Source organism: Pteropus alecto, unplaced genomic scaffold, assembly GCF_000325575.1.
Source record: "Pteropus alecto unplaced genomic scaffold, ASM32557v1 scaffold110, whole genome shotgun sequence".
In the NCBI taxonomy this organism is placed as follows: Eukaryota; Metazoa; Chordata; class Mammalia; order Chiroptera; family Pteropodidae; genus Pteropus; species Pteropus alecto.
The window spans coordinates 3,723,305-3,737,038 of record NW_006431920.1 but is presented as its reverse complement, the minus strand read 5'-3'; the positions used below and the strand labels follow the sequence as shown (position 1 = coordinate 3,737,038).

The 13,734-nt window shown below is 41.7% G+C and overlaps 1 protein-coding gene across 1 annotated transcript in view; it reads right to left on the bottom strand.

The window, feature by feature from the left end:
• SPHKAP (SPHK1 interactor, AKAP domain containing) overlaps positions 1 to 13,734 on the bottom strand; it is an 86,012-nt gene that overhangs the window by 20,596 nt on the left and 51,682 nt on the right. Inside the window, exons 3-6 of the mRNA XM_006906778.2 lie at positions 11,153 to 11,212; positions 9,449 to 9,583; positions 5,701 to 5,956; positions 451 to 4,222 (exon numbers count right to left, since the gene is read on the bottom strand). Coding sequence (XP_006906840.2) covers positions 451 to 4,222; positions 5,701 to 5,956; positions 9,449 to 9,583; positions 11,153 to 11,212 — 4,223 coding nt within the window. The remainder of the gene's footprint in view (positions 1 to 450; positions 4,223 to 5,700; positions 5,957 to 9,448; positions 9,584 to 11,152; positions 11,213 to 13,734) is intronic.

The following is a 13,734-nucleotide window of genomic DNA, read 5'->3' as shown; positions in this document are numbered from 1 at the left end:
AACAACAACAAAAAAAAACCCAACGTGAAAGAAGAGGACCTAAAGAAAAATGCTACCAAAATATTTTAATGTCAGTTTCTAGTATTAAAGTTTTTACACTAGAAATTTTTTTTCAAATGGAATAGTTGACATTATCTTTTTTTTTTTTTTTTGCTTGAAAATTGTCATGAGCAAATTTTAAAAAGTAACATGCTATGGGTGGTTAATTTTAATGGGGAGTTAATATTCTAGTTCCTCTTTTATGTAAATGATTCCAATTTGTTTTAGAAACTTTAAAAAATTACTTCTATCTTTCTATTACATGTTCATAGTAACCCAAAGAGGTCATTTATTGTCTCAGGAATTTAGTTATTGTGTCAGTAAAGTCCCTAAGATTTAGAATAAATACTAATTAAGATGCAAACTCCAGTCTCATGCACTCTTATCTAGTCTCCGAGATCACTCACTCACCTACGGTTTTGGCAGACTGTCTGAGCAGTGTCTTCACCCCTCACCACATCTGGGACTTTTTCTTCTTTCAAATGCTGTTCTGTTTCCTCTAGGGGGCTGCCTTCAGAAAGGACATGTTCAGGTTCGCCGACGCACTCTTCTCTCTGATCTGTTTCAATCTGAATTAAAGGCACTTCCCTTGAACAAAGTGATCGCCCCCTGTGGTTTGGAGGGACGCCATCATGGCACAAGGAAGTTTCGTTTTTAGAATCTAAACCGTTGTGGTTTGTAAGAGAAGCAGATCTGCTTGGAGCCAATACTGGGGGATGTTGGTTTTCGGTAACAGAGTCTCTCCTCGGGTACTCAACAGACTCCTGGACAAGAAGAATTGGCCCGCTTTGCACTCTGCTTGAAGCTAATCTGTGTGCACACTTATCTACTTGTGACGGGGAGTCACCAGGGGCAGCATCTGCTGCCTGGCCATCATCCGTTATAATTTTGTTCTTCCGCATGAGGGCTTCGATCGAGTTTGCCCACGTCTCATGAATCAGCATGCTTGTGATCTGATCAGTTCCACCTCTCCAATACAAGCAAGAATCGGATTTGCACAGCCCAGAGGAGGAAGCACTACCGACCGGCTGGACGCTCAGGAAATCTCGCTGGCTGTTTTGAGCAAAGCCATCTAAGGAGTTGGCTTTGAGTGGCGCATTCACCGTCAGCCTGGGGCCCAGGGACCTGCTATCTGGCATGGACGACTGTCTATAACAGAAAGGGGATCGCAGAGAAGGCGACAGTAAGCCCGCCGTCCAATCCTGGCTGCTTCGCCTGGAAGAGGTGCTGTCTCTGCTCTCTCTTTCAGCGTCCCTCAGCATGTACCTATAGAACTCCTCGGTTATGCTCTCGGTGCTGGACTGCTTAGAGGGACAGCTTGGTCTCACACTGAGGTGGTCATTCTTCCTGCAGGCCTGCTGCATAGCTGAGTTCAGAATGCTGCTGGCATTCTTGCCCGCGTAGTAATCCAGCAGTAACTCAAATCCTCTTCCTTCGTTCTCCATCTGGTTCACCATGAACCTGGAAAACTCATCGGTGATGCTCTCACAGCTCGACTGCTTGGAGACAGAGCTGTCCCTGCTAACAGGCTGACTCAGGGTGCTCATTAAACCCAGGCTGTTGACAGAGGCCCTGACGCTCATGTCCTCCTCTGCAATGCTTTCACAGCTGGAGGCCTTCAGCCGGTTCCACCTGTCCCCGCTGTGTAAACGATTCCGGGGAAAGCTCTGGGCTTGCCAGACGCCGTCCACCATGGAAAACTCTGTCAGGTTCATGATCTTGGCTGCCACTTCGTTTGCAAAAATACTGACAGAATCTGGGATGTCCTCAAGGTTCATGGACTCGTCCACGACCCTGTTCATCAGCTTCTCTTTGAGCTCTGGGTGCTCATCCGTTTTCCTCTTGATCTCGCTGAGCCGTGGTGGCTTGTGTTTCCTCACGGTGGCCCCACTGGCCTGGCTGTCCTTCTTCCTCTTCAAGGATCGACAGGATATGTTGGGGGTAACCAGAAACTCATTCCCTCTTTTCCACGCGCAAAACCAGGGCTGCTTTCCTTTTGAGTTGTCAAGGCAAATTGCTGCGATTTCAGTTGCCATGGAGACAATCGTCTCTGCTAATTCTTCCGCAAAGTCTGTAATGCAGTAAAGATCTGTGTGTTTTGCCCGCAGCATGGATTGAGCAGGAAGCGGCAGGTCACTCCCTAACAAAGACAGATCAACTTGAACTTCATTGTTTAGCGGTGAGGCACGACTGCACTTTTCTTGGGTGTTTGGACTGAAGCTGTCCTCAGCATCCCAGGAACTGTGCTTGGTGACTGTTGGTGTCCTTTTCCCCTCTGACGAGAATCTGCATTCATTCTCATTGTGACTGGGCCTCCGATGAGGGATTTTTGTATCCTTTCCCATGGTTCCTTTCTGATATAGTCCCTTGGGGGATGTTTTAGCAGTCGGAAAACCAGGCACTCTGGGACTACATGACAATTCGGACTGCAGTGTGGGGTTCTGGCAGAGGCCTGGCTTCGCTAGACCCTTGCTGTCTTGCTTTGGATGCACGTCGTCGATGAGATCGTTGATAACGAGACCAGTGCTACGTGGATTGCCAGGTGGACGGCTACTGGAGTGTTCAGCGGCTTTTGTCCACGCTTGACTAGCAGCCCTATCAGCTGGCTGACAGCCCGGTTCTGTTTCCTTCCATCCAACAGTGTCCTTAGAAAGGATGGTGGGACATTCACCGAGCTGTACAAGATGGCTCATCTTCCTGAACGTGAAGCATATCACACTGAAGAGCAGTCGATTTATACTTTCCATCACAGCGTCCAGCGTTTCAGAGGAAGGTCTGCCATTGTGGGAGTCGATTATTTTATTTTTTTGGTGGACTTCATCGATGGAATGCTTCAGGACCACACTGGACAGGGCCTGTGCCAATTCCATTCCGAGGACATTTTCTGAGCACAGGCTCTGGGGCTGTGAAGCAGTGTCCATGATTCTCCTAGTCACTGATTCCATGAGGTCTCCCATGCTGCTGTACGTATTTGGCCTTGTTAAAACCAGAGCGGCCTCCTTGAGCAACGCTTCTGCAATGGCTTCATTTCCCAGCTCCATGTCCCCGCCTGCCACTAAGTTACAAAGTGCGGGGACTGCTGTGGCAGACTCGGCTGCAGACAAGAGGCCACTCAACTGACCAGGGTACTTCACCTCCGCTGTCTCACTCAGGCCACAGACAGCCACGGCACTCGCCACCTGAGTCAAGCCGCACAAAGCAGATGGGAATGAGTACTCACTGATGGAATGTTCCGTGGGTACCGGGGGCGCTTGAGTCTGTAGTGGTTCACTGCCTCCCAGCGGACCTTTGGAAACCAGGGACTCTTGCTCCATTTTCAGTCTTTCTGTGGCCTGTGGACTGGAAATAGTTCCAATCACAGTGGCCGCGCAAGCTAACGCCACTTCTAGAGCACTCTGGGGGTGTCTTTGGGAGTTCTCCCCAGAGGCGACACCTGAGGTCTCAACAGAGACTTTCATCTCAGGCCACGAGGAGATGCCTGGCTCAGGGGCAGCGTCACTGCCGTCTGGACTCTGAACAACGACAATCCTGGGGAGTTCATTCCACGATCGAGGGACCATGGCATCTTCTGTGGAACAGCCTCTGGGGAGTGGAGCACTTCCTGCAGAAACACCCACTGCAGATTCCCGGGGCGGAGTAGGCCGAGACTGAGATAATCTAAGAAATGCATCTTGCAGCACGGATTCTGCTAAGGTTGTAGCATACTCGCCGGTTGTGGCTTCTCCTTCTTGTATGGGAAGAAGAGGGTTTGTTCCATCTTCATGGTCTCCTGGCTCTAAGTAGCTGCCGTGCTCAGTGACAGTACCACAGGCAGAAGGCCCATCTTTCTTAAACATCCTGGAGAAATAAGCATTGCTTGGAATGTATAGTGCCTGTAATTTTTCCACTTGACCTTTAAAGTTTTCTGAATAATAATAATTTGTGGCCAAACTCTCATTCCCCACAGCTTCACCTTTCCACTCCGATGGCTTGGCTGATGGATCTAGACTCTGCAAAGTTGTGTCTTCTGCTACTTTTTCCAGGGATCCTTCTGCTTTAATCAACGATGTATGATATTTGCTAACGTATTTGTCTTCCAAAGTATAAAGTGACTTTTCCTTATTGTAATTCCACTCCTCCTGGGTGGTTTCCTTTGGCTTTTTACTTTCCATAACATGGGCTGAAACATTTAAATTTTCATAACCTAGTGAAGAGAAAATGAAGGCCACTATTACTTTTTGGATAACGGGTCCTCATGAGTCTAAAATAATAATTACTTTCTAAAAATGATTTAAAGTACCAGGTAGCTTCCCTCCAAAAAATAGCATTTGGATGTTTCCTCAAGAAAAATGAATCTAAAAAGGCTTTTGGGTTTCACTATGGAACACCACCCAACAAAATGGTATTTAATGCAGAACGCAAATGCAGGTGCTAGAGTCGGGGAAGATGGCTTTTTGGAGCTGAGATATGGTCACCATTCTTCAGGGAAAAAGTGACCCCAAAATTGTCTCTTGCAGCTCCTCAGTGAGTGAAGAGGGAAGAGGGGGGATGTTTAGAGCAACCTGGGTCGTGGGTCTTGTTACAGAGATGTGCTCTGAAGTTTGCATAGGACTTGCCCAAGGACAGTAGCAGTGACACCTAAGGATCCCTTCCTAAGGCTGAGAGTGGGGAGGGAGCTTACTGTTCACTGAGTTCCATTAATGAGCCAATAGGAAGAGTGAATAGATGTGTGCCAAGCATTTTCCTGGGTTATTTCCTTCTGTCCTCACATTTAAAATGGTATAATATAATCATGCACACCATAATGACATTTCGGTCAACGTCGGACCACATATGTTGGTTCCATAAGATTATAATGGAGATAAAAAAATCCCTGTCACCTAGCGACATCCTAGCCATTGCAATGTCCTAGTGCAACTCTTTCTACCTATTAAAAAGTCTCTTGATTGCACCATTTGCTCTTGTGCTTGATTTATCTCGTGTCGTTTTGTGCAGTAACATGCTATATAGGCTAGAAGCCTAGAAGCAATAAGCTAGACCATATAGGCTAGGTGTGTAGTAGGCTATACCATCTAGGTGTGTGTAAGTGTACTATGATGTTCGCACAACCATGAACTCGCCTAACGACGCATTTCCCAGGATGTAACCCCATCCTTAAGTGACCCATGACAATATAATTAATAATATACTATAAAACAATATAATAATATAATATACATTTACTATAATAATGCTATAGTAACTATTACACTCCCAAATTATGGATAAGGGCTCATTTTTCACAGCTTCAAAGAGGCCATGTTAGGATTCAGGCCAGTCCAATTTGGCTTAACAAATCGGTGGCTTTTATGAAAATCTTAGGGAAGTTAACTTTCCTCTCAGTGATACTCTCCATCTCTTGGCAGGCAAGAGGGTTTCTTTTGAAAACACACAGATTTCCTTCGGCATCCTTAAGGCATCCTTAGGGAGGATGGAGCTATCGAACCATTAAATCCAAGTGCATCAGTCAGCATCTTCACCCAGTGTTTTCTTATCCTCCTTCCCTCCCTCAACTCAGTTAGCATAGTCTGTGATGTGTCAGCCAAACTGACGTGGCCCGAAACTTTTCCGAAATTTCATCCAGGCGTCTTTACAGGAAGACTAATCTCAGAACGCGCGTTTGCTATGTTGGAGCGTCCTCACCGTTCATGTGTTCTTCCACCTCGCTGTCCTCCTCCAGGTGCTCAGATGCGGTGAGAAAGTCGTCCTCGATTGAAGACAAGGAACAGTTTGTGTCATCCTCCACTTTCGAGACGCTTGCCTCCAGGGTGAGCTGCCGCTCCTGCACCAGTTCCAGACCAATCAAAAATTTGTTGATTTCGAAGATGATGCAGTTGGTACTGTTTGGTCTGTTCCCCCTCGCACACTGGACCAAGCAGATATCTGGCAGCCAAGGACACTAAACGTGGAGAGAAAAGAAGGCATTTATTCAAAGAAAAAACAGAAAACCATTGACTCTGACCTTTATTCTTCTTCCACCGATCTCTTCCGTTAGACGGAGTGGAGACATTTAAAAATATTTGGAATATCTTCTGGGCTTATGATGATGAACTGCTCGAAAATAAAACTTCAAATGATGTTTGGGAACACAGGGTACCTAGAAGAAAATTTGACTTAAGAGAAAATAGACCAGTCGTGTTACATATTTTTGTTCCCTTCTGTCTAAGTAAAAAATTGCTTCAGGCAGAGTTAAACAGGTAAGGGAGACTTTACGGGAAGCTATTAAAATAGGGGAAGGAGGCTGGAACTGAGCTGGACCACAGCTGCAATGAAACAAAAGGCGATTGGGCTTTTAAGGGCTGGTATAGGAAGATCGTAGCCCATCTGTGCTTGCTAATTGGCTTTACCAAAGAAAAAGATAAACTCTTTTTGTATCTTTATGATAGGGGGTAGTTTTGCAAATTGGAGCAAATCTCCAAAGGCCTGAATTATTTGGTAGGTACCACAATCCGTGTTTTCATAGATAGGCAATGTCAGAGCAGCAGAGCAAGGCCGAATCTCATCTTAGTCGACTATAACCAGTACCTATTTGTTTAAGGATATTCTCAGTTTGGCTACCTTGTCTCACTGAAAGTCGATTCTCTGTTAATCCATAAGTGAGGACGGAGATATTGGCAGAGGCCACTTGAACTGGGTTAATTGGAGATGTTTAAATCAGGCCCAAGGGCATAGCTAATGTTTTTACAGACCCCGTGAGGAAGGGAACAAACAAGCCACTTGGCATCTTTAACCCACAAAGTTACAGTGCCAGAGTAACTGTAACTTTTGGTGGTCGGCTTAAAATTTTCAGAAATCCACATTACAGGTTACCTCACTTCTCTTAACTTTAGTTTCCTAGTCTATAAGATGAAGATGCCTCTCCACTCAAAATACACTTTCTATGTTCTCAGAGATTAGTCATAGCGATTTAATGAAATAATATGAAAACATCTTACAAAGGACTATTCAAATGCAAAGTAGTTTCTTTTCATATCTGAAAAAATTAAAGGAAGATGAAGTAGAATGAAAATATTTTGTTTTTGTTTTTTAAAGCAAAATAAGGTACCAGAATGGAAGAGTAAGGATATCAAGAGTAATCATGCATTTATAAAACTGGCGAGGCTCCTTTGGGCAAGAAAGGTACAATATTGTTGCAAAGCTAATGTAGAGAGTGTCTTTTCTGCTGCCTGAGGAGTTTCGTTATCTATGAGCAGTTTTCTCTTTGGTAATTCATGTTTTTTGTCTTTTTATCTCAGTAAATGATTTGATTGCTGCTTTTTCATATTGCTACATTATTTTACAATCAAATTATACAACTGTAAAAATGCAGGAAAATATTTATAACACCCTTCATTTATTTACATGTTCATTCATTCAACGAATATTTATTTTACACCTACTAAGTGCTATGCACTTACCTGGGTGCTGAGGATACCGTGGTAAATAAATCAGATATCTTGCTCTCATGGAGCTACTTATTTATAGTTTGGTATTTTCTTGGACCTCATTTCTTGCAGATATTATTAAATATGTATAAACACATACATAACTATCTATGCATGTGTGTCTCAAAAGACTACTGAATACATACCAGTGAGCAACACATCAGGAGCTGGTACAATAGTTACCTTTTTCTTCCTCAAACTGTCCTTAGTAGTCTTAAGATAAGACTCTACAAAATCTTACAATAAATTATCATTATAATAGCCAAGTAAAATACTAAGTGGAAAATATGAATAAATCAGTTCTTTTCCCACATAAAAACATTTTTCTGAGATCTTCATGATGCACAACCATTAGATCTACTCTTGTGGCTGTCTGTTCTGTGAAATGAAGACATCATTTCTCTGAGCATGCCTGATTTTGAGGAGGTCCAGGTGCAACCCACCGTCCTTACAAACTACATGTGTCTTAAGTTGATGCTGGATTTTTGTTGGTTAGACCAGGAGGCCATGGGGAAAATCAGAAAGGACATAGGAATTAGAGTCCAACAAACCTGCCTTGCAATGCTGGCTCTTCCACCTTATATTTGCGTGACCTTGAAAGGACCAGTTAGCCTTGCCGTGGGTGAAGTGATACATAAGAAGTGATGGGGACCCTTGGAACAAAGAAGTTTGAAGTGTTTCTGTTGTAGCTCATAGGCCATTCTCGATAGCTCTTAGGAAAACTGCGGAATTTTAAACATATTTTTGGTGAGTGATCTTTAAGGAGTCCTGGGCCATTCTACTTCCGTTTACCCTAATGAATGCTTGTGTTGCTTTTGTTACCAAACATTCACCTTCCTTTGGTTCTCATACCCTGTGGGGTACCTTTTTCTGGCCCATTCATAGTCCAAGTAATTTACATGGAGTTAATTCACTTCTAACTGCAAAGGTGGTCATGTGACTCAGGCCTGGCCAATCCGAACATCACATTCCTTGAGCTATAGTGATTGATTCAGAAATGACACATGAGAGCCAACAGGATATGATGAGACTTTTGCTGGGAGCCACCTGGAAGAGGCATTTACTCTTTCTTGTTCAACTTGTACCCCAAAGCATATTGTCTCTGAATTTTTTGATATTTTGAAAGATTGAAGAATAGAATATTCAAAAAATATTCAGCAAAACTAAAACCCCAGAAACAACAATTTGGAGGAAAACAAAGCGCTCATTATCTTAATCTATAGCTATCACTATCAGCATATCTTAGTTAAGAAAAATTAGCAATCTTTTATATAGTGTGCCTTTAGAAATATTTTATATGTTTTTCTATAAATTCATTAAACAATTTAAAATTTTTGTTTTTCTTTAAGTAGAGAGTATAATTATTTATCTAATAACGAATATAAGTATGTTGAATGAGAGTAATTTTAATTCCTACTTTAGTTTCAGTAAAACTCTTTTCTTCTGGAAATTTCATTCTTTGGGCCCAGGAAATACCCTTTGCATCTTGGGGGTGGCTATTCTGTTTTTATTAGCTTGTCTGTTTGGTGCATCCTAAGAAATAAATAACACCCAGAAAGAATGAATTGTGGGATTCTGTGACTACATAGTATGAATTAGAATTTTAGTATTGTTCTTGAAACAAAAGACAATTCTGTTTTTTATTATCTAGTAGATTTGTAAAAAACCAAGCTAACAGTCAATGCCTAGTGTGTCTACCCTAGTTTGAATGCCATTTAGCATCATGAATTTGAGAAAATAATAAGTGTTAGGAGTTAATATAAGGGAAGTTCTGTCAAACTCTAAGTGGCAATATTTAGGAGAAATATAAATTAAGATTGTTCTTGAGTACAAAGACATTTTTTGATTTTTATGCTATAGAAGTTTATGTGTAGCATCTACTTGGGGTTCACACTGATTTGTGCCAAGGGCTGATCATAGATAATTTACCACTGGTAAATACTTTATTAAGAACTTATATTTCTTACCTGAGAAACTTCAAAGTCTGTTTGGAGATTTCCAGATGTTAACCCACTTAGGAGGACAATTTCATTTTCTTTTGGCTGTTGAACATTCATGGAGTTGATAAGTTTTGGGAGATCTGGTGATACGTTGACCAATCTCTACAGAGCGAGAATCTTTCTTAGTTTAGATGATTTCCTTTCACTTCCAAAGCACTGCTCCCAAACTATTTACTCGCAAAAACAATATACTCATGTAACTATTCATAGTATAGATCACTTAATCTATGGTAAATTAAATCAGAGCATAAAGTTTTAGATTGGAAGAGAAAATTCCTTACACGCAAAGATTTAAAATTTCTTTAGTTTTAAATTTCCCAGAGTAAACATTTAAAAATTACTGTCACACCACAGTTATGCATAGTAGTTTGGGAATTATTTTCCACTTAAGTCTTGGAATAAGAGACATGTTGACTAAGAATCACCTGTTCTAATAAAGTCGATAATTATAATGATAATAAAATAATCATTACCATTGCTTTTTCTCTATGTTCTAAGCACTATGCTAAAGACAGAATATATGTAACATGTCACTATATTTACTCCCCACAACACCCCATATGGATTAGGTACTTTTCTTTTGACACATAAGTAGCCTGAGACCCAAAGAAGAATATTAGCACCTCATGCAAGTTTATGTAGCTAAATCAGTGCCAAGTGTCTGCTCTTAGCCATAGCAGAAGACTGTCTCAAATCACTCACACAAATCTTCGAACACACAGTTCTTAAGATGTCAACTTGCTTTGGTCTTTCCTGTTCTCTCTCAGATGGGCTCTGCACCATAATTCATCGAATGAAATCCTAAGTACAATTCATTTTGAAAATCCCTCCAGTACTACACAGATGAATAATACTGGAGCTCAGTGGAAATGTATAATGGGTGATCTGTATGGGCAATTGGGTTTCAGAAGCTTCAGGTGTAGCATTGTCAAGAAAAAAACATCACGGGAGTCATTAATTGCACGTCTACTGTTCTGTGATATTCAAGCTGCAAATGGGAGGCTGTTATATACGAAAAGCATTATATCGGTGAGATCAAACCATCTTCAGCTTTGGGCATGAAACGATAATCATATCACATTAGTTAATCCTTCCTATTGTACCCTCAGGCTTTAGGTTCCAAGGACAGAGTGGGCCTTCAAGTTTTTGTGTGTTGTCAAAATTTTACATCAGGATCCTCACTACCTTGGATGAGCTTGGAATATCTGGCTGCCGCAGAGTACGAAATGTTGATCTGAACCTCAGAGAGTATAGGGCTAAGAAAGCAAGGTTAGGATAAAACATTTGATGAAAGCAGCAGAAGGCAGCAAACCTGAGAGCTAGAGGGAAAGGCTGGCTGGTATCAAGCAGGTTTTGGAAAAACTTTGGAAAAGTTTTGAGAGTGGAGAAGGAGAGAGCAGAAAAAGCCACTTTAAGGCACTGATGGGCAGGAGAAAGTACCTGCTCAGAGAATAGCCCTGTCTTTTGGGAACGCAAGATGCATGACTACAAGGAGGGCAAACTACATAAAAAGTGTCAGGAAAGGGGTCAGGAACATGGGCTGTGATGCAACTATCCAATTAAAAAGTCGCCTGCAAAATGAACATCTTTTACAGATGAAGTCATGTCAGTTCTCTTAGTGCAGCCAGTCTCTGTAATGAGCACCCAGAGAGCTTGGGTTCCCTGTGTTACCTGCTGCAGGTGCTCCGTGCTGCACTCATCCTTGTTCACGTCTAGGTTCACAAAGCAGACCTGGGGGAGAGGGCAAACACAGTCAATGAAGTGAAAAGCCTGGTGGTTCTTTTTGAAGCCAACAGGAATCAGTTAAAGGCAAATGATTTGACAGTGCTACACAAATGATTTGAGAGTCCTACGCATTTCATAGAGTTGATCTGGCATTGAAACGGGCATTTTACCGTGGGCTTCTGTGTAGACTGTTAACACTGGAGTCATAATTCCCACCGATCCCACCAACTTCTTTCTTCCTTTCATGGCGCAAGAAACAAAGCATTCTCTTTGCATTAGAGTCAGTGCAACAATCAGAACAAAATCTTCAGGTTTATAAAGGGTTCTCAAATCTTATGAAATAGGACAAAAGATCTATAATACTCTGAACCTCTGTTTATAATTGCAATGAACCCATCTCTCCATCGTTCTTTTCTCATTTCTTGCTCCTTTCTCCTCTCGCTTTTCATATAGTATGTGACAGGTGGATTTCTCTTTGTCTCATGATTTCAGTTCATTTTAATTTATTTAATCTTGCATAGTTTGCCTCTTCTTAGCCATCTTAAAAGTTTGAATAAGTTAGAGCATAAAAACAATAGCTGCAATGTTAATAATTCAGAACGACAATCATTTAAATCTCAAACGTATCACGTAGAGAAAAATCTACTACGGGCATTCAGATGGAGATGGGGAGGGGAAAACTTGAAGTTTCAAAGAGGTGAGATATGTTCTTTAGAGTTTAATAGGACTGTGGCGAGTAGGGAATGGGGTAGGTAGGTGTTCCTGGGAAGTCGGATAGCATGAGTGATACCTGGAGGTAGAAAGTGCCAGACTGTACATACAATGGGATATTACTCAGCCATAAGAAGAGATGAAATACTGCCATTTGCGACAACATGGATGGACCTTGAGCTAATCATGCTATGCGAAATAAGCCAGGCAGAAAAAGTTGAAAACCACATGATACCACTTATATGTGAGATATAAACCTAAAAGCAACAAACAAACAAGACAAACAAACAGAGACTCATGGACATGGGCAATAGACTAGTAGTTACCAGAGGGCAGGGGGAAGAGGGAGGGGTAAGTAGATGGGGTAAAAGGGGTCAAATATGTGGTGACAGACAGAAATTTAACTACGGGTGGTGAACACACCATGAAATGTATATATGCCTTATTGTCGAATTGTATACCTGAAACTTACTGGATTTCGTTAACCAATGTCACCATAATAAACACAAACAAACAAACAAATAAAAGAGAAGCAGGGAGGAAGGGGGTCTAATTGGGGTACACATCTACAGAAAGAGAAGTGTTAGAATTAAGGTCCCAGAAGGTCCGTGTTAAATGAGATCATAGAAATGAGGTTTTTACAATGTTTTGCTAAAAAAGGTTTTTATTCTTAAGACGCGAATTTGGCCATGTAGAGCTGAGGACATCAATTATTCGGATAGATATTTAGTCAGATGTTTGGACTTAAGTAGATGCCTGCAGGCACACGGGGCCTTCTGATTCGTGAGTTGTTCGAGGTCATGGCTTCTCCAAGTCCATCCTTTCTCTTCTTGAGGGTTAAAAGAAAAACATAAGCAAAAGATTCTGGGAAAAGGTTTCAAAACTAAAATACTTATACATTACTGAAGTGTAAAGATCACTACAGTTTTATTCTCCCAAATAATGAGAGATTTCTTCAAGTTTCCTGGGCTCACACCATCCTTGCCACATATCGTTAGGATGCAGTATCTGCTTGTTGAGAATAACTTGGTGGGCACTTGGGGGGAGGAAGGGCACGCTATGCCAGCCACACCCTCATTAGAGGTTCTCTTCCTTGGCTTAATAAGATGGGTAAACGGGGAGGAACTGGGTCTGTGTCCCTTCGCCGACAGTGCAAATGGAAGGGGAAGGGGTTCGAAACCTAAAATAGCTCGAAAATATTTATATAATAATAGTAACTTTGCCTTTGAAAACTGGTTCAATATCCATTAGTGCTTCAGGACTTTTAATAACACGTAGCTGGGATGGCAGTTACTGAATTGATTAGACGATTTTCCATTCTCCTTGAAGAAAGGCGAGTTATTTTGACCTCGGGCTCTTATTTATGACCTTCTATCACAGTGGGAAAGGGAAAAACAGCGACCAAAGAAGGCATCTATAACAGTGATTTCTCTACCCTCTGATACTGTCTTCAGTTCTCTGAAGATGGACTCAGTTTTCATTCATTCTGGGCTGCAATGTGAAACTGCTACCTTTGAAGGAAACCCTCTACACTTAGCTAGCTGGGCCAGAACAGGAACAAAGCAAGATATAAGCCAACCGCTTGCTTATACTTGGAACATATATGTTTCTGTCAGGGATGATCCAGGTTTTTAGGGACATATGTACACACGATATTCAGAGATTCTCTTTAACAAAAAGAAAAACAAAATTAAAAATTCTAACTTAGGTGTGAAAGTGAGTATTCATTTATGTAGAAGAAGAAATCACAACAAATCTCAAAAATAAAAAGGCTGACAAACATGACAACTTCCAGAAAAATGATATTTTAATCAACT